General features: G+C 42.4%; 1 protein-coding gene across 1 annotated transcript in view; it reads left to right on the top strand.

The window, feature by feature from the left end:
- Positions 1-25,758, top strand: part of LOC117526335 (MAM domain-containing glycosylphosphatidylinositol anchor protein 1) — a 1,010,161-nt gene that overhangs the window by 671,368 nt on the left and 313,035 nt on the right. The window contains exons 7-9 of the mRNA XM_034188407.1: positions 7,133-7,402; positions 9,867-10,196; positions 11,793-12,092. Of these exons, the coding sequence (XP_034044298.1) occupies positions 7,133-7,402; positions 9,867-10,196; positions 11,793-12,092 (900 nt within the window). The remainder of the gene's footprint in view (positions 1-7,132; positions 7,403-9,866; positions 10,197-11,792; positions 12,093-25,758) is intronic.

Genomic DNA, 25,758 nt, shown 5'->3' on the forward strand with positions numbered 1-25,758 from the left:
GCGTCCAGACGCTCAGACCCTAACCCATAATACTTTGCACGCCAGAGAGTTGCTGCGGTTTAAACAGCACAGAGAGAATCCACGACGACAATTGTAAATGAACATTATACAACCAAAATGTACATTTTTATTTCTTCTCATCAACTGCAGCAAGAGGCTGCAACAACTTTCTGGCGTGCAAAGGATTATGGGATATTTCAATACTTCGGGTGACTACTGCCATGAACACTACTGGCCAGTAGTTGGCAGTAGAGACCGTGAAAACTTGCCTAAACAAATATTTCAAATAAATAATCCATGTCTGCTCCATTTAATCTGCATGCAAATAAATGCAAACTGAATTTCAGACATCTTATATATATATATATATATATATATATATATATATATTTATATATATATATATTCTAGAACAAAGATGACAAACAGTGTTGTAAAGGACAATAAGCACGGCATTAAAGATCAAACAGGAAGCAATTGGAGCTCACAGTGATTCCAATTGAAAACAATGGAGAAGCAACCTGAGCTTCATCTGGCATTTTGGTATAAAACAAACACAATAACAATGTCTATAAACCCAGAGAAGATATTCACGAGAGTGTTCTGCACAATATACAAAGGGTTTAATGCTGGTGTCCGTGTGAAGCCTGATCAGACCATCTCGAATGCATTTCTCCTGTTGTGAATTTACCCATAATGCACTGCTGAGGCATGTCCACACTAAAACCTTCAAAATTAGTGCAATACAAACTAAAACTGATATTTATATAAAACTAAAGCTGATATTTTCACTTTATATAACTTCAGATGTGATGTTAATTTAAATAACGTCTGAAATTAGTTTGGTTAAAATTTTAACCATAAGTTGAAACTATATGCCTCTGGATGACTTGAGTGATATTGCCAGCAAGTTAGCATGGTGTCAAAAGAAATTATTTTTTCTTTCTTCTTCTTCTTTTCTTTTGTTGCCAGTTCTTCTCTGACTGCAGAAGATTGAGCAGTTTCTTCTAAAACCAGCTCTCCTCTGTTTGCAGAGAATAGAACTGTACATCTGCTATCAAACATTTAATGGGTAGCCACTAAAATCTTTATCAGACTTCACAAATGTTTTTAACTGTTAAAGCTTTATTCACTATACCTGCAAAAATATGTTAGCGATCTAAAAATTTTTGGACCAAAATTTATCCGAAGATAATTGTTCCAATGACGGTTTTCAAAGTTATCTGAAAAGCTAATCCGAGAATGAAAACATTAGCTTCGATAATTGGTGGTTAGCGGATTAGTGGAAGCTTAGCATTATTGCAGCCCACAGTCCTGAGCACTTTGCATGCAAATTTGTCAACATTTCAGCTGTGCAAAGGTGTTCGACTTCCGTGAAAGTGCCACGCATCATTTGTGCATGAATCCTTGCAACTGCAAAGGGCATGTGAGCGGCACTCAGCATTCAGGAGAGTGCTGCATGGCATTTGAGTGGCACTCACATGCAATGCATGCAGATTACTTGTGATTTTTGGACCTATTTTCGGCACTAGTCTGTGCAACATTTGCCATTATATTTGGGGGACATGCGCTAATGTGTCATAAGTACTAGTTCAGTGAGATTACAACTGAAACTTTTTCGTTAATTTTCCTGTTTTGTTGCAAATTTTACTCCAACTACTCTCCAACAGTTGCTGCCCAGTGAGATACTACCCTAAGCAACTTTGTCCAGGAATTACAACTTGATGAAAATGAGAAATGTGGGGATTATACATTCAACAAAAATATAAATGCAACACTTCTGGTTTTGCTCCCATTTTGTATGAGATGAACTCAAAGATCTAAAACCTTTTCCACATACACAATATCACCATTTCCCTCAAATATTGTTCACAAACCAGTCTAAATCTGTGATAGTGAGCACTTCTCCTTTGCTGAGATAATCCATCCCACCTCACAGATGTGCCATACCAAGATGCTGATTAGACACCATGATTAGTGCACAGGTGTGCCTTAGACTGCCCACAATAAAAGCCCACTCTGAAAGGTGCAGTTTTGTTTTATTGGGGGGGGGGGGATACCAGTCAGTATCTGGTGTGACCACCATTTCCCTCATGCAGTGCAACACATCTCCTTCGCATAGAGTTGATCAGGTTGTTAATTGTGGCCTGTGGAATGTTGGTCATCCGTGAAGAGAACACCTCTCCAACGTGCCAAACGCCAGTGAATGTGAGCATTTGCACACTCAAGTCGGTTACGACGACGAACTGGAGTCAGGTCGAGACCCCGATGAGGACAACGAGCATGCAGATGAGCTTCCCTGAGACGGTTTCTGACAGTTTGTGCAGAAATTCTTTGGTTATGCAAACCGATTGTTTCAGCAGCTGTCCGAGTGGCTGGTCTCAGACAATCTTGGAGGTGAACATGCTGGATGTGGAGGTCCTGGGCTGGTGTGGTTACACGTGGTCTGCGGTTGTGAGGCTGGTTGGATGTACTGACAAATTCTCTGAAACGCCTTTGGAGACGGCTTATGGTAGAGAAATGAACATTCAATACACGAGCAACAGCTCTGGTCGACATTCCTGCTGTCAGCATGCCAATTGCACGCTCCCTCAAATCTTGCGACATCTGTGGCATTGTGCTGTGTGATAAAACTGCACCTTTCAGAGTGGGCTTTTATTGTGGGCAGTCTAAGGCACACCTGTGCACTAATCATGGTGTCTAATGAGCTTCTAGATATGGCACACCTGTGAGGTGGGATGGATTATCTCAGCAAAGGAGAAGTGCTCAGTATCACATATTTAGACTGGTTTGTGAACAATATTTGAGGGAAATGGTGATATTGTGTATGTGGAAAAAGTTTTAGATCTTTGAGTTCATCTCATACAAAATGGGAGCAAAGCCAAAAGTGTTGCGTTTATATTTTTGTTGAGTGTATATATGTGTGTGTGTGTGTGTGTGTATGTGTATGTGTGTGTGTGTGTGTGTGTGTGTGTGTGTGTGTGTGTGTGTGTGTGTGTGTGTATACTAACTGAGTTGCCCATTCTACGCACAGGTAATAAAGAAGAATTTTAGTCATGTCATTGTATATTTCATGTCACTTTAGATAAGGTGTAAACCCTGGCAAAAATTTATGGAATCACCGGCCTCGGAGGATGTTCATTCAGTTGTTTCATTTTGTAGAAAAAAAGCAGATCACAGACATGACACAAAACTAAAGTCATTTCAAATGGCAACTTTCTGGCTTTAAGAAACACTATAAGAAATCAGGAAAAAAAATTGTAGCAGTCAGTACCGGTTACTTTTTTAGACCAAGCAGAAGGAAAAAATTATGGAATCATGAAAAACAAAAGAACGCTCCAACACATCACTAGTATTTTGTTGCACCACCTCTGGCTTTTATAACAGCTTGCAGTCTCTGAGGCATGGACGTAATGAGTGAGAAACAGTAGTCTTCATCAATCTGGCTCCACCTTTCTCTAATTGCTGTTGCCAGATCAGCTTTGCTGGTTGGAGCCTTGTCATGGACCATTTTCTTCAACTTCCACCAAAGATTTTCAATTGGATTAAGATCTGGACTATTTGCAGTCCATGACATTGACCCGATGTGTCTTTTTGCAAGGAATGTTTTCACAGTTTTTGCTCTATGGCAAGATTCATTGTCATCTTGAAAAATGATTTCATCATCCCCAAACATCATTTCAATTGATGGGATAAGAAAAGTGTCCAAAATATCAAGGTAAATTTGTGCATTTATTGATGATGTAATGACAGCCATCTCCCCAGTGCTTTTACCTGACATGCAGCCCCATATCATCAATGACTGTGGAAATTTACATGTTCTCTTCAGGCAGTCATCTTTATAAATCTCATTGGAACGGCACCAAACAAACGTTCCAGCATCATCACCTTGCCCAATGCAGATTCCAGATTCATCACTGAATATGACTTTCATCCAGTCATCCACAGTCCCCAATTGCTTTTCCTTAGCCCATTGTAACCTTGTTTTTTTCTGTTTAGGTGTTAATGATGGCTTTTGTTTAGCTTTTCTGTATGTAAATCCCATTTCCTTTAGGTGGTTTCTTACAATTCGGTCACAGACGTTGACTCCAGTTTCCTCCCATTCGTTCCTCATTTGTTTTGTTGTGCATTTTCAATTTTTGAGTCATATTGCTTTAAGTTTTCTGTTTTGACGCTTTGATGTCTTCCTTGGTCTACCAGTATGTTTGCCTTTAACAACCTTCCCATGTTGTTTGTATTTGGTCCAGAGTTTAGACACAGCTGACTGTGAACAACCAACATCTTTTGCAACATCGCGTGATGATTTACCCTCTTTTAAGAGTTTGATAATCCTCTCCTTTGTTTCAATTGACATCTCTCGTGTTGGAGCCATGATTCATGTCAGTCCACTTGGTGCAACAGCTCTCCAAGGTGTGATCACTCCTTTTTAGATGCAGACTAACGAGCAGATCTGATTTGATGCAGGTGTTAGTTTTGGGGATGAAAATTTATAGGGTGATTCCATCATTTTTTCCTCAGAATTGAGTGAGTCCATATTTTTTTCCCTCTGCTTGGTCTAAAAAAGTAACCGTTACTGACTGCCACAATTTTTTTTCCTGATTTCTTATAGTGTTTCTTAAAGCCAGAAAGTTGCCATTTGAAATGACTTTAGTTTTGTGTCATGTCTGTGATCTGCTTTTTTTCAGCAAAATTAAACAACTGAATGAACATCCTCTGAGGCCGGTGATTCCATAATTTTTGCCAGGGGTTGTAGTAGTAAGTTACATTGCGTTGTGTGTATGTTGTCATCATTAATAGAGCAATTTGTGACATTCATGAGACTCTAGTGAATGATGATAAAAAGTAGCCCACCTGGAGTTTGCCAAAAGGCACCTGAAGGACTCTTAGACCATGAGAAACAAAATTCTCTGGTCTGATGAGACAAAGATTGAACTCTTTGGCGTGAAAGCCAGGTGTCATGTTTGGAGGAAACCAGTCACCATCCTCACAGTGAAGCAAGGTGGAGGCAGCATCATGCTGTGGGGATGTTTTTCAGTGGCAGGAACTGGGAGACTAGTCAGGATTGAGGGAAAAATGAATGCAGAAATGTACAGAGACACAGAGCCCTACTGTCAACTAGCTGAAAACTTTGAATATTAATTTACATCTACATTATAGAAAAATGCTTAAAGTGGTAGGGGCTTAAGTGGGCTGTAATTAGGGGGGTCAGCTGAAAGGCAAAAAACGTAAAATGTTTAAAAAGGTGGGGAGTATGGGGAGCAGAGCTCCCCCAGAAGCTAAAAGGTTTTACTCAACCATTTTACTGAAAAAAAAACTGAAGGACCTAAAGGAACATGGTTAGATGGCAAGGAACGTTTCCAGGCATGTGGGAGGCAAACAAAGAAAATGCTTAAAAAGGTGGGGGGTCTGGGGGCGGCGGAGCTTCCCCAGAAGCTGAAAGGTTTTTCCCCTGAAGCACATACTCAAAATAAAGTCTGAAGGAAGGTGAGATGCTGACAAGCTTCGCTTGTTCATGTTTGTGACATATGCATATTAGCCATTTGTAGGCATTGTGTTGTGTGGGCCGCTGAAGAGGAGGTACTGCTGGCCCACCACCACCAGAGGGCACCCTGCCTGGAGTGCGGGCTCCAGGCACCAGAGGGCGCTGCCATCTCACAGGAGCAGCCGGGGTGACAGCTGTCACCTACGACAGCTGTTACCAATCATCTGATCCGCAGCGGTATATCTGCAAGACGTCATCTCCACTTCTCTGCCGAGATATCGCTCTACCAAGGAGGTAACGTATCCAGCCAAACAGAGTATCTTTTGACCATAAAATACTTTTTGCCTTTACACAGAAAGAGAAAAGAACAGCAGGAGACTGTATTTTGGATAAGTACTCATAAGTACTCACTACAGTGTTTTTCCTGACGAGAGGTGGAGGTGGTTTTTCCACCATACGTGTTGCTGGGTGCAGGCGCACCCACATCTGACTGTTTCTGTTCCTCGCCAGCAGTACCGGATCCAACAAGCGGAGGCAGTGGCCACCTGGGAGTTCAGGACTTGGCGGCTCCAGTATTCCCGGGGTTCGGTGGCGGAGGAAATCGTGTGGTTCCGTTTCTGCTTTGGACAGACGTCTCCTATCTTCGAGCCTGCCCACATGACACCTTTGTGATTCGGCTTTATTATCTATTATTGTAATCGGTTGTGTTGGTTGTGCTTATTTCACAACAGTAAAAGTGTTATTTGACTTCCTCCATTGTCCGTTCATTTGCGCCCCCTGTTGTGGGTCTGTGTTCCTACACTTTCCCAACACGTGCTTCTATTTTAAGAGCCCACAAGTACTTGGACAAATTAAATGTAAGGATTATTGTTGATACAATACATTAAAAAAATGACTGGACCACATTTCTAGGATAAAATATGGTTGTTTACTCACCAATGTAAGTTTGGTGTGATTAGAAGTCCATAGTTCAAATGACATGTTCAGTTCAAATCTGGAGCAAACATTTTTCGTCTTCTACTTAGGTGGATTAGAACTTTTTTTTTGTGGTACACAGCACAAACTACTGGACAGAAGGAACCTAGCAGTCAATGTGACTCACAGATTTGAAAATACAGGTCTTTCAACCAGACGTGTGGTGCTGTGACATGTCAATCATCTGTGTCCAATCAGATTTCAGGGGAGTCCAGTGAAACCCCAGCCTCCACTCCAGCTTCACCCATGCCAGGAAGTGTTCAACATTTGACATTTCCCACTGTGACTGAACATTTGGCACTTCCTGTGTGTGCTTGCCACTGAGTTCCCACGAGATACCATGGGATCTCATCTGTCAATCCAGGAAGTATTTGACATTTGAACATTTTCTGTTTTACTGTGGATTCAAAATTTGGTACTTCCGGTTTAGGACTCCCTGTACCATGAGCAAGCATCACGCTGCTGCTCGCCGCTTCGCTTGTATAATGATGTACAGAAGCAAAAGTACAAAATCTGTATCACTGTCCAACTACTTATCGACCTGACTGCACTGTTACCATTATCAGCAAATCTGGTTTCTCTCCCACAATCAATAAATTTGTACATCAGGACAGAAACAAAGCAGCTCTATTCATTTTAACCACAAAGTGATTTGCATTCCCTTGTGTCTCCCAGCTCCTCCAGCACTCAGGCTGTCCGTCAATGAAACAGTGGTGGTCGATCCAGGCCAGGATGTGACTATGACTTGTGAGGTGACCTCAGGATTCCCGCTTCCCACTGTGACATGGTCACGTTACCCTGCTCCCCTGCCGCTCAGCGCTCAGGTGCGTGGTGACACTCTGATACTGCGAGCTGTCACGCCGGCAGATGTGGGTTCCTACAACTGCACAGCCTTCAATAACGTGGGCAATCCTGCCCGCAGGAATGTCAATCTCATTGTCAGGTGTAAGTAGAAATCTTTACTTCTGTAGTCTTCTTGTGAGTGTTGTACGCTAAAAAACAATGCACACATTTGATTGAGTGTAATTGTGTGTGTGTGTGAGAGAGAGAGAGAGAGAGAGAGGTGTGTGACACGTGAGCAGTTGCTCAGTTATTAGTGAGAGCCTCATCAAAACAAAAGGGTTAAGTATCGTTTCTCTCTAATTCTTCTGCTGTTAAAACTGAAGCCTTCCATTCTGGCTCCCCTCTGGCTATTTTTAGCCCTTTAATCATCTTTATTCACTCCAATTAGTAAGGCTGGAGTGGAAGCAATTAGCGACTGTCTCTTCTGTTAGTTAACACAGTAGAAAACGTATGCTGAATGGTTTTCTCCTGTTAGATTAATGAGCCTGAATGCATCATCACACCAGCACAGGTGGCGAGCGGGTGAAAGACACAGAAACATGCCCAGTGGCAGACATACATGGATACACAAATAAAAGTACACAGTTAGTATTAATCAGGTCAGGCTGTTGCGCCATATTAAGCATGCGGTCATTTCTTCCCATCCGTAGTGCCGCCCCAATGGCCAGATAGCAAGTCCATAATAAGTTTAAATTGATCACTCCTTTCCTTTGCACCTCCCACCACCTCTGTCTTCAGTGGAAAAAAAGGGAGCTGTTTTGTATTCGCTATGGAACTCTGTTGAGAGAAAACACAGCCTTTGAAAGTTAAAAGTAAATGTGACAATGTGAATGTTACCCTTTGTCCTTGATTCTGTTCCATCCTCCCTCTTATGCTATTGTTATTTTATTCTGTACATTCCTCCCTTTGTCTTTCCTGCCACAATTTGCTTCTTCAACTCTTTTATCATCCTGTTGCCATTGGTTCTATTTTATTTTTTAGATCTGTAGTTGTTTTTTCATAGTTTTAGCTCAAACAATTGTAGCAAATATGGCCACAGACATATCGTTACGAAATCAAAAGTTGCCTTAATTTTCTACTTTTAACAAAGAACTGACTCTCCAGACAAAATTAAAAGCCCCTTCACAGGTAACATGAATGTGGGTGAAACAGGCTGATCCAGGCCAAAAAAGGCTTAATGGGTGAAACCTGAAAAATTCCAGCCGCAGTCAGGAGGACCACCCGCTCAGACCACCTGCTCGGTCAGGTGTGCATGGATGCCGTACAGTGACCAAGAATGTTGGCGGATCCCGTGGTAAAATCCTTCATAGTCAGATAAAAAGAAGAGAATAACTTAAGACAATGAAAAAAAAATTCCTGATATAAAAAGAGCAGAGAATACAGGAAGTATCATCTGTCTGTTCCCTGTCGTTCATGCCCATAGTAGTAAGCAAGGACTGGTGCTCAGTCCAGCACAGTTCACGGCTGCTGTTGGCCACCTGGATGGAGCAGCTCTTATTTGCACGGACATCAAATGTCCAACGCACTCACATCATGAACACATCAGCCAGCCACATGGAGGTGGAAGCAGCTGTCCACAAACAGGGTCTGTGCGTCCAGTTGTCTCTGGCTGCATGGCACATGCGCATCGAATGACACGGCGTCATGTGGACATACAGGTTTTTAATTTTCCCCATGTTGCCGTCGCTTGGCAACTTGATCCCACCCTCATGCCTTGGACAGGACTAGATGACGCACATATTACAATATGTGTCCCCCAGATTTGTGAGGTGGCGGTCAGCTGAGATGTGACAGCCGCTGGGACCTTTGTATTTATTTCCACGTCGGGATCTGCTCTCTTCACAAGACCTGCAGACACCTGATGTTAAAAATACATCAAACAGTTTGACTGGAAACATGTCATATCTGTTAAATATGTTTCCCTGATTCACTTTCTTATTTGTAATATGTGTTCCTGACATCTTTTGCTGTTGATGATAAGGAGCTTTTGTCTGTGCTGCATATGTGTGTGTGCAAATACATTTATACAGTCATTCAGTCATCCATTTATTCATTCAAAATGTGACTCGCTGTGACAGCTGCAGGAACCCAGTCACTGGCTGTGGGCCGTGGTCAGCTCCACCCCTGCTTGATTTCAAACAACATCCAAATTTCAAAATTTCTTAATGATATATCAAAAACTGTGGGCTCCAGGTTCCAGATTCACAAACAAACAGACAAACAAAGAAAAAGGGGTGAAAACATAACCTCCGCAACTTCACTGGCAGAGGTAAATATCTCAGTTCATTGCAGAAACCCATCTGGGCCTCTTAAGGTTTCTGAGGCAGGGACACAGTTTCAAACCATGGCCTTCTAACATGCATATCCCTGAGAGGGAAAATGGGGTTTTAGTGAATGAATCAGTGAATGAGTGTGAGTGGACATGGGAGATAGTTTAATTTAAAGCTAACATTCAAAGTAAGTGACCACAATGATGTGCAAAATGAAACTGCCCAAAGGTGGTTAGGTTTCTGTAATTGACCCTTTTTTTTTCTTTGTTTTCTTGATCCACCACTATCACACACAGCAATGAGCAACTTGACCTTCCAGATTACACCAGACTCCAACAAGGACAGCGAGACCATTGAAATGGGTCGAGATCTCAAGCTATCCTGTCATGTGGATGCCACCCCGCAGGACAAAGTCAACTACACCTGGTACAAGAACGGTGCACCTGTCTTCAACTCAGAAAGCCTTATCTTGCTCCGCAGTGACCCAGATATGGCACCTGGCACCAGCAGCTTGGAGATTGTAGACATGAAGTTCAGAGACCTGGCCACCTACAGCTGTGTAGCAAATTTCCCAGGCAGCAGGGTACCAGAGCTCCGGGTGGATGTCAACATCTCTCAGAACAGTGGTGAGATTCTTTTCTGACTTTAAAACACTCATGATATCTTTGATGTTTGCCTGTTTGCTTTGTAATCTATGAAAGGTTTGTTGCAATTCAAGGTCCGTACATTTTATCTTTGTGTTGAGTTGTAACTTCTTTTGTTTTTATTAATGTAATTTATTTCATTTTGTGAAAAAAATGTCTCTTTTAGGTCAATATCATGGATTCTAAACATAAACAGCTATAACTGCTGCCACTGAACTGTGAATCAATAAAAACATTTCAATGTATATTACACCATTTAAATGTTATCTCAAGTTAAAGAGCGATATTGCATTACCTAAGGTTTCTTAGACCCCGAACCTTAGTAAGTTTTTACTTTCTCTGTTTATTTTACACAAGGACTTTGCAACATTTGTACTTATAAGTAATAAATAAATTTTTATACCAGTGCAATCAGAATTAGTGTAGTATGCACAGGTACTGCAAGTAATGTATGGAGCGAGGACTGAGTTTGACTTTTTCCGTCATTAATTCTGTCATTCATGAGGGATATATTCTGGTTTCTACTATGTCCATCATTCACTTGGCCAAGGTATTGTATAGTGTAGTGGACAATGGCAACTTTGGTGCCTTTGTTGGTGAGGAAAGCTTCACTGACCTTGCCTTCACGGACAACACTGTGGTCTTTGTAGAGTCAATAGATACTCTGAGAACCTGCGTGAGGAATTGGAGCATCTGGGTTTGTGATTGTTTGAGATTAAGACAAAGATCCAGGCTTACAATAACATCTTAGACTTGGCCATCAGAGGTGTATATGTGTGAGGAGAAAGTCACATATTTCAGTAGTGACACTCATATCTTTGGGTCCTCAGCCTTGATGTAAAGAGACACCTGGGAATATTCTCTGTAATTATGAGTTCACTAGGCAAAGGTATTGGCTCATGTCATTGTCTTTACAGAAAGCAGAAGGTCCAAGCCTTTATGGTCCTTGTGCTGCCTGTCTTACTATTTGTGAGACTTTAACACTAACCACTGACCTAAGGCAATGACAGTATGTCTTTAGTTCTAGGTGTTTTTGGAGAATCCTTGGGGACTGCTGAAATGACTTTGAGTCAAACAAAAAGTTACCTTCGGAGACTCAGATGGGGACTATCACTCACATTGTGAGGGAGTGTCAGATACGACAGGTTGGCCATGTGGTGCATTTCTCTGAGCATAATCCAGTATGGAGGTGCCATTGCGTTGATTACCCCAGTGACTGCAGAACGCCAAGGGGACATGCTTCACCTGTCTGTGGCAGGTGGATGCTTACTTTCAAGAGGTGGGGATGGACTGGTCGTCTGTGTGGATGATTGCCATCCAGGACACAAATCCATTCCGTGGTGTCGTGGGTGTGATGACAAGTGACACACTCCAAGATTATACTTAATTGTTTTTTGTTTTGTTTTTTTGCAGACATATGTAAGGGATTTATTGTGATTTTCTTTGTTCTTTCAATGTTAAAGTGTGCATCATGCTTTTGTTTGTGAAGCTTGTGTTAAAATAATAATAATAATTTTAAAAACTTGAAATCAACAAAATGTTCTTTTTTAATTCATTTGTCTTCTCTCTGCCCTTCAGTTTCTCCTCCAGTTCTGGCAGTTCCACCTGGAGGCCAAATAGTCAGTGCGCGAGAGGGAAGCAGTACTGAGCTGGTGTGCTTAGTGGTAGATGGCAAACCACGCCCACCTGTTTTATGGTCACGGACAGAAAAAGATCTGCTAATGCCGAATGGGAAACCAATCGTGGAGACACCCGACGGCCGCTTGAGGCTGAACTTTGTCAGCCGGGACATGATGGGTGCATACCGATGTCAGACTGCTCCATACAACGGGCTTAACATCAAACGGCGTGAGGCACAGGTCCAGTTAAACGTCCAATGTAAGTGTGGATCAGATCATTTTTAATTAACAACAAAGAAAGAAAGAAAGAAACTGGTATATTGATGCAGTTTTGTTCGTTTAGCCTGGTTGTGTTTCACACATTTGCACTACATATACATACAATAGTCAAATGTAATAAATTGGAGCATATAGCCCCAAATCATAAAAAAGTTGGGACAGTATGAAAAGGGCAAATAAAAACCCTCACTGTAATTATTAGATTTACTTTGACTTCTGTTTAATTTCAGACCATATGAACCCATAATAGGTAAGCTCCATTGAATTTAGTATCCATCTATTCCTTAAATGCAGGAATAGATGTATATTAAATTATATTAAATTCCTGCAACAACCCAGCCACATGGGGTGTACAGCCAGTACATTCTGAGTGCCAGTCCCAAGCCCAGATAAATGATGAGGGTTGCATCCAGTGATAAAAAAAAAAAAATCTAAAATAAAAGATACAGATTACAAATTGAATTTCCATACTGGATCGGCCGAGACCCGAGTTAACAACAACCACCACCAATGCTGTTGCCCAACAGGGTACCAGCGGAAATTGGGCTACTGCTGGGTGAAGAAGAAGAAGAGGGGGAAAACTTGTCCAGAGACAGTGAGAGAAGAGAAAAAACTAGAAAGGTGGAAGTGAGAGTCGGGACTCTGACTGTTGGCAGTATGATTGGTAAAGGGAGAGAGCTGGCTGATATGATGGAGAGGAGAAAGGCAGACATATTGTGTGTCCAACAGCGGAGTAAGGTGGTGGGTTCAAGATGTATCATGGTGAGGATAGGAAGAGAAATGGTGTTGGGGTCATTTTAAAGGAAGAGTATGTTAAGAGTGTGTTAGAGGTTAAGCGAGTGTCTGACAGGGTGATGAGTGTGAAGTTGGAAATTGAAGGAGTGATGATGAATATCATCAGTGCATATGCCCCACAGGTACCTTGTGAGATGAAGGATAAGAAGAATTCTGGAGTGTGTTAGATGAGGTGGTGGAGAGTGTGCCCAAGGATGAAAGATTGGTGATTGGAGTGGACTTCAATGGACATGTTGGCGAGAGGTGATGAGGAAGTAATGGGTAGATATGGTATCAAGGACAGAAATGTGGAAGGACAGATGGTAGTTGATTTTGCAAAAAGGATGGAAATGGCTGTGGTGAACACCTACTTTAAGAAAAGGAAGGAGCAAAGGATGACATATAAGAGTGGAGGAAGGTGCACACAGGTGGACTACATTCTGTGTAGGAGATGCAAGCTAAAAGAAATTAGAGACTGTAAGGTGGTGGTAGGAGAGAGTGTAGCTAGACAGCATAGGATGGTGGTTTTTAGGATGACTTTATAGGTGAAAAGGAAGAAGAGAGTGAGCGCTCAACAAATGATCAGATGGTGGAAGCTGAAGGAGGAAGACTGTTGTGTGAAATTCAGTGAACAGATGAGAAATGCACTGGATGGAGGGGAACCAATTTTGGACAACAGCAGATGTGGGGAGAGAGACAGCTAGGAAGGTACTGGGTATGACATCTAGACAGTGGAAGGAAGACAAGGAGACTTGGTGGTGGAACAAGTATGTCCAGGAAAGCATAAGGAGAAAGAGGTTAGCAAAAAAAAAAAAACAAATTGGGATAGTCTGAGAGATGAAGAAAGTAGACAGGAGTACAAGACGATGCCGCGTAAGGTGGAAAGAGAAGTGGCAAAAGCTAAGGAAAAGGCATTGAGCAAGCTGTACAAGAAGTTAAATAGTAAGGAAGGAGAACAGGACTTGCACTTATTGGCCAGACAAAGGGACAGGAAAGGATGTGCAGCAGGTTAGGATGGTAAAAGATGTAGAGTAGAGGGTAATGTGCTGACAAGTGGGGACAGTGTGTTGACAAGGTGGATGAAATATTTTAAGGAGCTGATAAATGAAGAAAATGAGAGAGAGAAAAGGCTGGATGATATGGAGAGAATAAATCAGGAAGTACAAGGAATAAGTAAGGATGAAGTGAGGGCAGGAAAAGGATGAAAGCGATTAAGAGTGGAAAGGCAGTTGGTCCATATGACATTTCAATGAAGGCCTGGAAATGCTTTGGAGAGATGGCAGTGGAGTTTCTAACCAGATTGTTTTTGTTTATTGGAAAGTGAGAGGATGCCTGAGAAGTGGAGACAAAGTGGACTGGTTCCTATTTTTAAGAACACAGGTGATGTGCAGAGCTGCAGTAACTACAGAGGCATAAAGTTGATCAGCCACAGCATGAAGTTATGGGAAAGAGTAGTAGAAGCTTGGCTTAGAAAGCAGGTGAAGATCTGTGAGCAGCAATATGGTTTCATACCAAAAAAGAGCACCACAAGTGCAATGTTTGCTCTGAGAATACTGATAGAGAAGTATAGAGAAGGCCAGAATGAATTACATTGTGTGTTTGTGGATTTAGAGAAAACGTATGACAGGGTGCGAAGAGAAGAGTTGTGTTATTGTATGAGGAAGTCTGGAGTGGAAGAGAAGTATGTGAGGGTAGTGCAGGACATGTACAAGGATAATGTGACAGTGGTGAGATGCACAGTAGGAATGACAGTCTCATTAAATGTGGAGGTGGGATTACACCAAGGATCAGCTCTGAGTACTTTCTTGTTCTCATTGGTGATGGACAGGTTGATGGATGAGATCAGACAGGTGTCCCCATGTACTATGATGTGTACAGATAACAATGTGATCTGTAGTGAGAGGAGCACAGGTTGAGTCTAGCATGGAAAGATGGAGATGTGCTCTGGAGAGAAGGAGAATGAAAGTCAGTAGGAGACTGAGTACATTGTTCACTTGGTGATACAAGCATCAGATTTCCCATGAATATTCTTCAGAAATCAGTGTTTGAGAAAAGAGTGCTGGCCACTTTAAAATCCAATATGGTGGCCCAATAGTGGTCAATGAAGAATTACACAGGGGTCAGAATATATATATATATATATATATATATATATATATAAATAAATGCTCCAATCATATTGAAAAGTATAACACATTATTTGTCTGAAGATAAACATTCCAAAAATGTATAGTTTGGACTATCTATGACTGAGTGATATGGAGTTATGGGGTAAAAACAGCAAGAATGGTGACAAAGGTCAGTTTCAGTTTGTACAGGGGTCAAAAGTAAGTAAGTAAGTAATGTTTATTTATATAGCACCTTTCACAGACAAGGAAAGTCACAACATGCTTCACAAAAAACACAGATAAAAACACTGAGAATAAAAGACAATGTACATCACAATAAAATAACTCTAAGACACACACAGTGGTCATAAAACAGCCCTCTCACTACTAAGGATTGAATGCCTGGAAAAATAGATGGGCTTTAAGTTTGCTCTTAAAAACATCGACAGAGTCCATCGAACGAAGAGACAAAGGGAGATCATTCCAGAGCCTTGGTGCAACGGCCTGGAAAGAGCGATCTCCTCGGGTCTTAAAGTGGGTACGAGGGACCCTCCAAAGGTTCTGATCCGCTGATCTCAGGCTCCGAGCGGGAGCGTAGGGACATAACAGGTCTCTAATGTAGGAGGGAGCCTGGCCATGCAAAGCTCTAAAAGTCAACATTAGGATATTAAAATGGAAACGCAGTGACACTGGGAGCCAATGAAGAGACTTTAAAATAGGAGAGATATGAGTCCTTTTGCTTGAGCGAGACAGCAGCCTTGCTGCAGAATTTTGGACCTGCTGCAGACGTGACAGCTCCTTTTTCTTCAGACAGGAAAACAAACTGTTGCAGTAGTCCAAATGAGAAGATACAAAGGCATGAATAATCAACTCAAGATCATCTTTTGAAACAATTGATCTGAGTTTGGAAATCTTCCTCAACTGGTTGCTTGGAATGATGCTCAAATGACATTTCTTTATCAAAGATAACACCTAGGTTTCTCAGGCTAGATTTTGCAGATGAGCTCAAAAGACCTAAATACTGTTTAATCCCCGGAATGACATCATCGGGGGCAACCACCAGCACCGCAGTTTTATCCGAATTTAACTGGAGCGAATTTGCACCGAGCCATTGTTTTATTTTCTCAAGGCAGTTCAGTACAGAGTCCAATTTCTGGATCTCAGGGGCTTTAAATGAGCAGTAAATTTGGATGTCATCAGCAAATAAATGATAAGAAACATCAAAGAACTCCTGGATAATCTTTCCCAAGGGGGAAACATAAAGCAAAAACAAAATGGGCCCCAAAACAGAACCTGGGCTACACCACACGTCAAACTGGCAGAGTCAGAAATGATCTGATTTGCAGTAACACTAAAGCTACGACCTGACAAATAAAAGATGAACCACGCTAGAACAGTCCCTGACAAACCAACCGAATTGCGTAGTCTTGTTTGCAGGATTTTATGATCGACAGTGTCAAATGCGGAGGAGAGGTCTAATAGGACTACAACGGTGCACTTTCCACAATCTGCAGACATCAAAATATCACTAGATACTTTGAGTAGGGCGGTTTCTATAGAGTGATGCCTGCGGAAACCAGACTGATAGGTGTTAAACATGTTGGAAGTCACTAAGAAGGAAATTAGCTGATCACAGACCACCTTCTTCAAGACTTTGGACAGGAATGGAAGTTTGGAGATAGGTCGGAAGTTTTTCAGATCAGAAGGGTCCAGATTAGACTTTTTGAGAAGTGGTTCCACAAATGCATGTTTAAAAGAGCTGGGGAATACACCAGAAGACAGGGAGACATTTATCAACATGGTAACCCAGGGGCCAATGACATCGAAAACACATTAACAAGGAGTCTACACAGTAGAACATCAGAAGGACATACAGAGGGCTTCATCCTGGTTATCAAAGCTGAGATATCAGCCTGTGTTACAGGATTAAAAAAGGACCATGTACGGGGAGCAGGCTCATCAACATCAGTGACACCGTACGTGTGCAAGGGGAGATTAGCTTTGATGTCCTGAATTTTGCAGACAAAAAATTTAAGGAAACCATTGCTGTCAGCTTTGCAGGATACAGGTGCTAATGGAGCAACAGGACACACAATAGAGCTGATAGTGTCAAACAGCACCTGGGGTTTTTTCTTATTTAAGATGATAAGCTGACAAAAATATTCAGATCTGGCATTTTTATCATTTCATTTAAAGAGGACGTAAGTTCCCTGAGGTGCAACCTATGGACCTCAAGTTTAGAAGACTTCCACAAATGCTCAGTTTTCTGACATAGTCGCTTCAAATCTCAGATACAGTCATTAAGCCAAGGGTTTATGGTCTTCTTAGTCACCAAGTTGGATTTAAAAGATGCGACCTCATCCAAAATGGATTCACAATGACCGTTGAAAGTGTGAAGAAAGCTGTCCACAATATGACACTCCATGAACAGCTTAGAGTCAAACCTGGCTGAGAAACCAGCTGCAGTGTCCTCAGTGATGATGCACCTCTGAGACCTAATCTCAGATCGCACAGGCTCAGGAGTGAAAGAAAAATCAAATAAAACACACCAATGGTCGCTCATGTGAACATCCTCTATACAGAGGATGGCAACATTAAGGCCAAGAGAGAAAACCAAGTCAAGAGTGTGACCTTTCTGATGTGTGGGACCAGAAACATGCTGCTCAAAATTAAAAGTCTCAGTCAATGTTAAAAGTTCCATTGCAGTGGAAGAAGTGCTGTCATCAACATGAATATTAAAATCACCAATAATTAAAATGTTTTCCAACTTTATTATTGATGATAAAAAGTCACTAAAGTCCTTTAAAAAGACAGCAGCATGTCCAGGAGGACGATAAATCAGCACACAATAAAAAGAGTCAGCAGAACCAACTTTAAACAGCTGAGATTCAAAGGAGGGAAAGTGTTCCTGAAGACCACCGCGAGACCTCCTCCTCGACGAGAGGGGCAGGGCATCCCAAAAACGGAGCATCCATCAGGACAGAGTTCATTTAAATCAGGGGTGGCCACGTTCGGTCCTTGAGAGCCACCTTCCTGACACTCTTAGTTGTCTCCCTGCTCCAACACACCTGAATCCAATGAAAGGCTCATTAAAAGTCTGCTAATGAGTCTTTCATTGGATTCAGGTGTGTTGGAGCAGGGAGACAACTAAGAGTGTCAGGAAGGTGGCTCTCCAGGACCGAACTTGGCCACCCCTGATTTAAATGAATAAACTCCCCTTCTCTCTGCCATGCCTCCGTGAGGAACAAAAAAAAATCCAAGTTATGCCTGATAAAAAGTTCATTCAGGGAAAAAGATTTGCTTGCAATTGAGCGGACATTCAACAGACCCATCCCACCCACAGCAGTGAGACCAGCTGTGTTGTACATCTTAGAGACGGTGGCATGGCAGAACTGAAGATTTTGCAATTCTCTTTGGGAGTGACGAGAATGGACAGGATTAGGAATGAACACATCAGAGGGACAGCTCAGGTAGGACGGTTTGGAGACAAAGTCAGAGGTGAGATTGAGATAGTTTGGACATGTGCACTGTGCAGGGTATATAGAGAGAAGGTTGCTGAGGATGGAGCCACCAGGCAGGAGGAGAAGAGGGAGGCCAAAGAGGAGGTTTATGGATGTGATGAGGGAGGACATGCATGTGGCTGGTGTAACAGAGTAAGTTACAGAGGACATAGTGAGATGATCTGAACTCTAAAGCCTGGTTCACACGGCATCTTAAGGACGCCCTGACAATTGTGATGACGCTAAAGATAATCTTGTCAAATATTCATGCGTGGTGTGTTAAGAGCTTTTGAACTGCCCTTAGTCTGGCCCATCACCTATTCCAGGGTGTCTATTCCAGGGTGCTGGAGAGGAGAATTCGACTGATAGTCGAACCTCGGATTCAGGAGGAGCAGTGTGGTTTTTTTATCCTGGTCGCGGCACACTGGACCAGCTCTACACCCTCCATCGGGTGCTCGAGGGTTCATGGGAGTTTGTCCAACCAGTCCACATGTGCTTTGTGGATCTGGAGAAGGCATTTGACCGTGTCTCTCGAGGCGCCATGTGGGGGGTGCTCCAGGAGTATGGGGTCCGGGGTCCTTTGGTAAGGGCTATCCGGTCCCTGTACGACTGCAGCAGGAGCTTGGTTCGTATTGCCAGTAGTAAGTCAAACCTGTTTCCAGTGCACGTTGGCCTCTGCCAGGGCTGGTCTTTGTCACCGGTTCTGTTCATTACCTTTATGGACAGAATTTCTAGGCACAGCCAGGGTGTAGAGGAGGTCCGGTTTGGGAACCACAGAATCTCATCTCTGCTGTTTGCGGATGATTTGGTCCTGTTGGCTTCGTCAAACCAGGACCTTCAGCATGCACTGGGGCGGTTTGCAGCTGAGTGTGAAGCATCCGGGATGAAGATCAGCACCTCCAAATCCGAGGCCATGCTTCTCAACCAGAAAAAGGTGCCTTGCCCTCTTCAGGTCGGTGGGGTATCCTTGCCTCAGGTGGATGAGTTTAAGTATCTTAGGGTCTTGTTCACAAGTGAGGGATGGATGGAGCGTGAGATCAATGGATGGATTGGTGCAGCAACTGCAGTGATGCGGTCGCTGTATCAGACCGTCGTGGTGAAGAGAGAGCTGAGTAGGGGGGCAAAGCTCTCAATTTACCGATCAATCTACGTTCCAACCCTCAACTATGGTCAAGAGATTTGGCTCATGACCAAAAGAACAAGATCCCGAGTACAAGCGGCCGAGATGAGTTTCCTCCGCCGGGTGGCTGGGCGCTCCCTTAGAGATAGGGTGAGGAGCTCTGTCACTCGGGAGGAGCTCAGAGTCGAGCCGCTGCTCCTCCACATCGAAAGGAGCCAGCTGAGGTGGCTCGGGCATCGTTTCCGGATGCCCCCTGGACGCCTCCCTGGAGAGGTGTTCCGGGCACATCCCATCGGGAGGAGGTCCCGGGGAAGACCCTGATCACGCTGGAGGGACTACGTCTCTCAGCTGGCTTGGGAATGCCTCGGGGTTCCCCCAGATTTGCTGTGGGAGGTGTGTGTGGATCGGGAGGTCTGGGCAGCTTTGCTTGAGCTGCTGCCCCCGCGACCCGACCTAGGATAAGCAGAAGAAAATGGATGGATGGTGTGTTAAGAGTGCTCTGATCTGGTCGAAAGGACGTCAGGAGTGCTCCAATCGCAAATTGGGGATATTCAACATGTTGGATTGTCTTGGCCCGATATCGCAGCGTGTGTCGTGTCCAAGAATCAAAACGGTTTGCCTATCTCCGTTTGTTTACACTGAAGTCACGTTTAATCTCGAGAGATTTTGTGAGATTTCCTGTCTGACCTGGGAATGTTCATGTGTGAAATCTGTTTGTGTGTGGTGTGTTGTTTTTACCATGTGGCTGCACACCACACACTATTCGACCAAATGTGTCACATCTATGATTTTTTATCTCCAAGTTTGTGGTCTCTCAGGTTTTGGAAACCTACAGATAATTTTAAAATCCTGCCGTGTGAACCAGGTGTAATGGGAGCAACTGAAAGAAGACGAAGAAGAAATTCCATAAATGAAATCTTAAGGCCCCTTCACACATAGTGCAAAGTTTGGTCAAAAATGGCAAAACAGCGTGAGACAGTTTGAATTTGCGCACCATGAAACGTAGCACTGACGGGCAGGCATCAATTGCACAATCCTGGTGCAAGAGTTCCTGCACATGAGTGTCTTGTCAAGCAGGAACAGTGCGAGGTGCACCACATCGTGCCACTTATGTGGAATAAAAAACAAACAAACAAACAAACAAAAAAAAACAGCTGGTACCTGTGGGACCACATTGCACCGCTTATGTGGAATAAATGAAACAAAAATCAAAAAACCATACCACCCACGAGACTCAAAAGCGCACCTTCCAAAAGCTCTGATTGCCAGTCAGAAACTTTACCACTTAACTACAGAGCTGTCCTTTGAAAACTGTGGGAATCTGCCTCATATCAGGAAGGACATTGAAGTATTACAAAAAAAAAATTAAAATCACACACCATATAAAACACCGCATTTATCAAGCGAGGAATACAATCATGGTCACTGAGATACAGTCATGACATGACATGAATGAGAAGCAGTGGGCTCTGATCATGTCCACATCTACTGGTCCAGTGCATCCAGTTGGCTGCACTCGCGTGTTCTGCCAAATGTGCATGTCTTGTGGATGGCATGCCGCAACACAAACACCGTGTCATGTGGAACAGAGCTCACGTGGGTGACGTGATGGTCAGATCACCTGCTGCGTGTTCTGATCCAATGGTCCGTTTCAACCGGGGGGGGGGGTGTCAGTGTCTGCTCTGTGCTCGCTTGCTGCAGCTTGTCGCCACGGTGATATATGTTTTTATTTATGTCCATGTAAGTACAGCAATCAGACACATGTACCTCACACATGTGCCTCACAGTGGACAGTTGTTAGTCCATGTCTGTCCAAACACGGTAGGTGTTGTCCAGCTTGGATGTCCAGAATGATAGATCCCCTCAGCTGATCCTGTCAGAAGTCACACCTCCTGTGAGTGAAGCGCACACCCACGTGTCCGTGAGTGTGTTTGCAAAGTCACACTCATGGGGAACTTAGACAAATTTCACAGCAGCACAACAGTGGTTCTCTGCAGTCTGTTGTTGTGCCAAGCGTGCGACTGGCCACACATTTTCTAAGTACCATGTGAGCGGTGTTAGATATTTGTGTGTGTCACCTGGAATTTGGCCGGCGAGAGGGTGCAATGTGTTCGCACAGTGCACACTGTCTTTCAGCTGCTGGTGTGCGCAAATAGTTGTAGCAACAGGTGTACAAGGAGTTAGAGGCAGGTAGGATTCTACACGTTTTGCATACAATTCCTGCTTTGTATGCACGTCGACCAAACTTTGCACTATGTGTGAAGGGGCCCTTTGGTTCATATTATTTGCAATGAAATAAAAATCATTCAATCAAATTATTATTATTATTATTATTTTTTTACATTTTCCACATCATTCAAGTGTCTATGATTCAGGGTTGCATTTTCTTGGTACTGAGGTAAGCATTAAATTACAAAAATTATACCTAAAAAATCCTTTTGAAGAATTGCATTCCTTGCCATCGCATGCTCTACAGGTTGTCACACAAGTAATTCTCTGTCAGCCGTATTACAACACCTGATAATACACAAGCCATGTGTATGCAAGGCACATATGAGTACAGATGATGCACATTTGTAAAAGGTCCAGTAGGTGCCATTGTTCAGCATGTCTTCCCTTTGATGTGAACTGTGGAACAATCTTCCAAAACATGGATGTTACAAACATTAGAATAGAGTGCAAGATGGTGTTTCAAGTTTGTCGTCACTAATTTGAACTTCTGATGAAAAGTGTTGGAGTCACCTCTAGCCACAATTCTGTTCATCTTTTAATTATAGTTTTACTTTCACATTCTGTTGTATATTTCATACTGTTTTTGGGATACAAACATTGGAACAGTGTTCCAAAACACAGGTTTTGTAGTGGTGTTGTTCCAGATTCGCTGAGCCTGAGCAACTGAGGATGGCCGAAAGAAAAATAAATAAATACATGACATTAATGAGGCAAAGTGAACCCACAAAATTCCATTGTTGAAGCATTTTAGCAGTAATACCTATGCAACAGTAACATGTTAAGAAATGTAAAAAGATAACTGTAATAGTGACAGAGGGAACAGATTCCTGATAAAGAAACTGTAAATGTTTCATTTTTTATACACAGTTCCTATTTAAAGGGAAGTGTAAACCCCAAAGAGCTGTAATTGGACAACACAGATCTTTCTTTGTTGCTGTGGGAATATTGGAAATCCATTCAACCACAACATGTCTCACAATGCTAACCCCCAATTATGGCATAATCCTGACACTTAGCTCAAAATTACAGTCAGCCCCCTTAACAGCAATAAGGAAGCAGATGCTAATGTAAGGAGGTGGAATCAAAGGAAAAGGTGATGCACCTGCACAGTTTAAAGACTGTTTCCTCTATGCACGCGCATCTCCCCATTGCTAGCTGTCAAGGGCCGTGTGTCATTATATTTCTCCCAGTGGATGGGATTTGAGAAATGAATAGGTTCACTCTCGCTTAAAGAATATATCTTTGCACACTGGTACATGATTACCTACGTCTATCTATTTCTGCGAGGTCACAATAAGATGGAACTCCCTCATACTAAGAAAGAGCATTTTGATTACAGAGTTGCATGCAAATGTTTGAGAAGAGTTATGCTTGTATGTTATGATTTTTACATATTTATTTATGTATTTGATCATAGCATCAAACTACTGACATCAAGCAATAAGTACAATTGTGATTGGAGGTTTATATACACCTGTCACGGGCATGAGTGTCATGGTAAGTTTGGGCTTTTAATGATGCTTCTTGATGTAGGCATCAGCAAGCTTCTGGCATAAATCTGGTTGGATAATTGAACACCGTTCTTGGCAGAATTGGCAGAGTTCATTTAAATAGGTCAGTTTCCTAGCACATACCTGGCTTTTCAGCACAACCAAAAAAATTTCAATAGGGTCGAGGTCAGGGCTTTGGGAAGGCCATTCCAGATTCCTGCTTTATCCAACCCAGAGCCAGTCTGATTTGTGTTTGGGATCATTGTGCTGCTGGAACACCCAATTGTGTCCAAGTTTCATGTTGTGTTATCAGTGTCTGAATGAACCCAAGATGTAGACAGTAACCATGTAGGGAGGTAAGATGATTACAAAGGTGATTTATTTTCCAACAAAAGAAACACGTGAGTTCAATCCAACAACCGAAGTGAGTTCAGCAAGCTGGGAGAGTTCAAAAGATACCACAGGTGTCAAAAAAGCAACCAAACTCAGGGAAATGGGCACAGAAAAGAAACACAATGCCAAACACACAGAGGCATGACAATCCAACTACTATTAAATCAAGAATGGGTGGAGACAAAGATAATACAAATATTCATGACTAAATCACAGGGGGAACCAAAGAGAAGAATCTGGCAACAAAACAGCAAATAGTGTGGCCTTAAGTAAAGAAACATAATGAACAAACCAGTGGCAGATGTTCAGGAGAAAATAGGGGAAGCCGGAACACAAAACACACATGCTGAAACTAACATACATGCAAAGAGACTCAGAAACCAGACGAAGCCCAGGGTTCAGTAGAAACAAAAACATCATGATAATGATAAACAGAAAGAGAACCACAAGACAGCAATTACAAAACTGAAGACAAAGGCAGAAAACAAACATGGAACTCGAAGATGTGACAGAGTGCAAACAGGAAGACATAACAAAATTTACAGGTGAGGACACAGGACTGAAACACATGGACCCAGACAGGGTCACCAGGATACTAACAAAAGGACACAGATAGAACACAATGACAATCAACAGAGGGATGCAGACAGGGGACAGATCAAAAATACATTAACACAATGGACACAGGACAAACCACAACATTTCAACTGCTTCACAGTTGATCTGAGGTGTCGTTGAAGAATTTGGACATAGTTCTCCTTCTTCATTATTCCATCCACTATACAATGAGCAAGTACCAGTGGCAGCAAAACAGCCCCAGAGCATGATGCTACCACCACCATTCTTGAGACGTAGTAGTGTTTTTAGGTTTGAATGCCTCGCCTTTACTCCTCCAAACATACGTCATCATTGTGGTCAAATGGCTCAAGCTTTTTCTTGTCTGACCATAAAACCTTGTCCATGTGGGCAGCTGCAAATTTAATGTGCATATCTCACTCCAGTCAATGCTATCTTAAAATATAGACAGAGGGAGGTAACAGACAAACTGATAAATGCAAAGGGATGTAAATAAATGGTGAAACACACAGAGGTGACGAAGGTAATCCAGATACTCACAACCACAGTAGGAGACAAAGAAGATCCCAATAATCATGACAAATTCATGGAGGGAACCAAAAAAATAATCTGGCAACAAAACAGGAAATAATGCAGGCTTAAATAGTGGCAACATAAACGAACAAACAAGTGACAGAGGTGTGAAATTAGGTGAGGCCGGAACACAAAACATGCACATAAACTAATACACACAAAGTGAGAACTCAAAAGAAACCCAGCATAGAGTGGAACCAAAAACATCCTGTGTGTCATGGAAAGAAAGACAAATTTAAATGCCATATTTTGATTGAAGTATATTAATATAGACTGTCCAATAAAAGTGGCAAAGAAAAAAAAATGCACTCAGCAAGCTGTTGAATGATTAATATCTTAGGGAAAAAGGCCCTGGTCTGTATTATAGTTGTAGGAGTGAAGCTGTTTTAACAACTGTCTTGACCAACAGTAAGAAGGTAAATCTACTAGAATAAATAATACTGTTGACGTTGAGCCTGAATTTTTTCAGACCTTTAAATATGCATGGTAGAGGATCTGTTACAGAACTAGGGAGGGATCTCATTTATCACAGTTGCAGCTGCATTTATTTGTTGTCAGTCAGCAAAATGCAAGAGTGGCCCACTGTTTATTTCTGTAGATGGAGCAGTTAAAGTATAGACTCAACAAAATCATTAAAAAGTTTATTGAATAAATATTTTAAACTAAGTTTACTGATACTTTGTGTCAAAAGTTCTGTATTATGTCTGCATACCTCCTGGAAACAGAAACCATATGGCACTGTATCCACAAACCACTATAGGAGTTATGTTAGACATGGGGTTTGATTGGCTGTCACTCTCTGTCACTGAACAAAACATTTCGGTCACGATTTACCAAACATTTGTGTGTAAAAAAAAACATCTGCAAATCATCATCCACA

Source organism: Thalassophryne amazonica, chromosome 2 (genome assembly GCF_902500255.1).
Source record: "Thalassophryne amazonica chromosome 2, fThaAma1.1, whole genome shotgun sequence".
Taxonomy (NCBI): Eukaryota; Metazoa; Chordata; class Actinopteri; order Batrachoidiformes; family Batrachoididae; genus Thalassophryne; species Thalassophryne amazonica.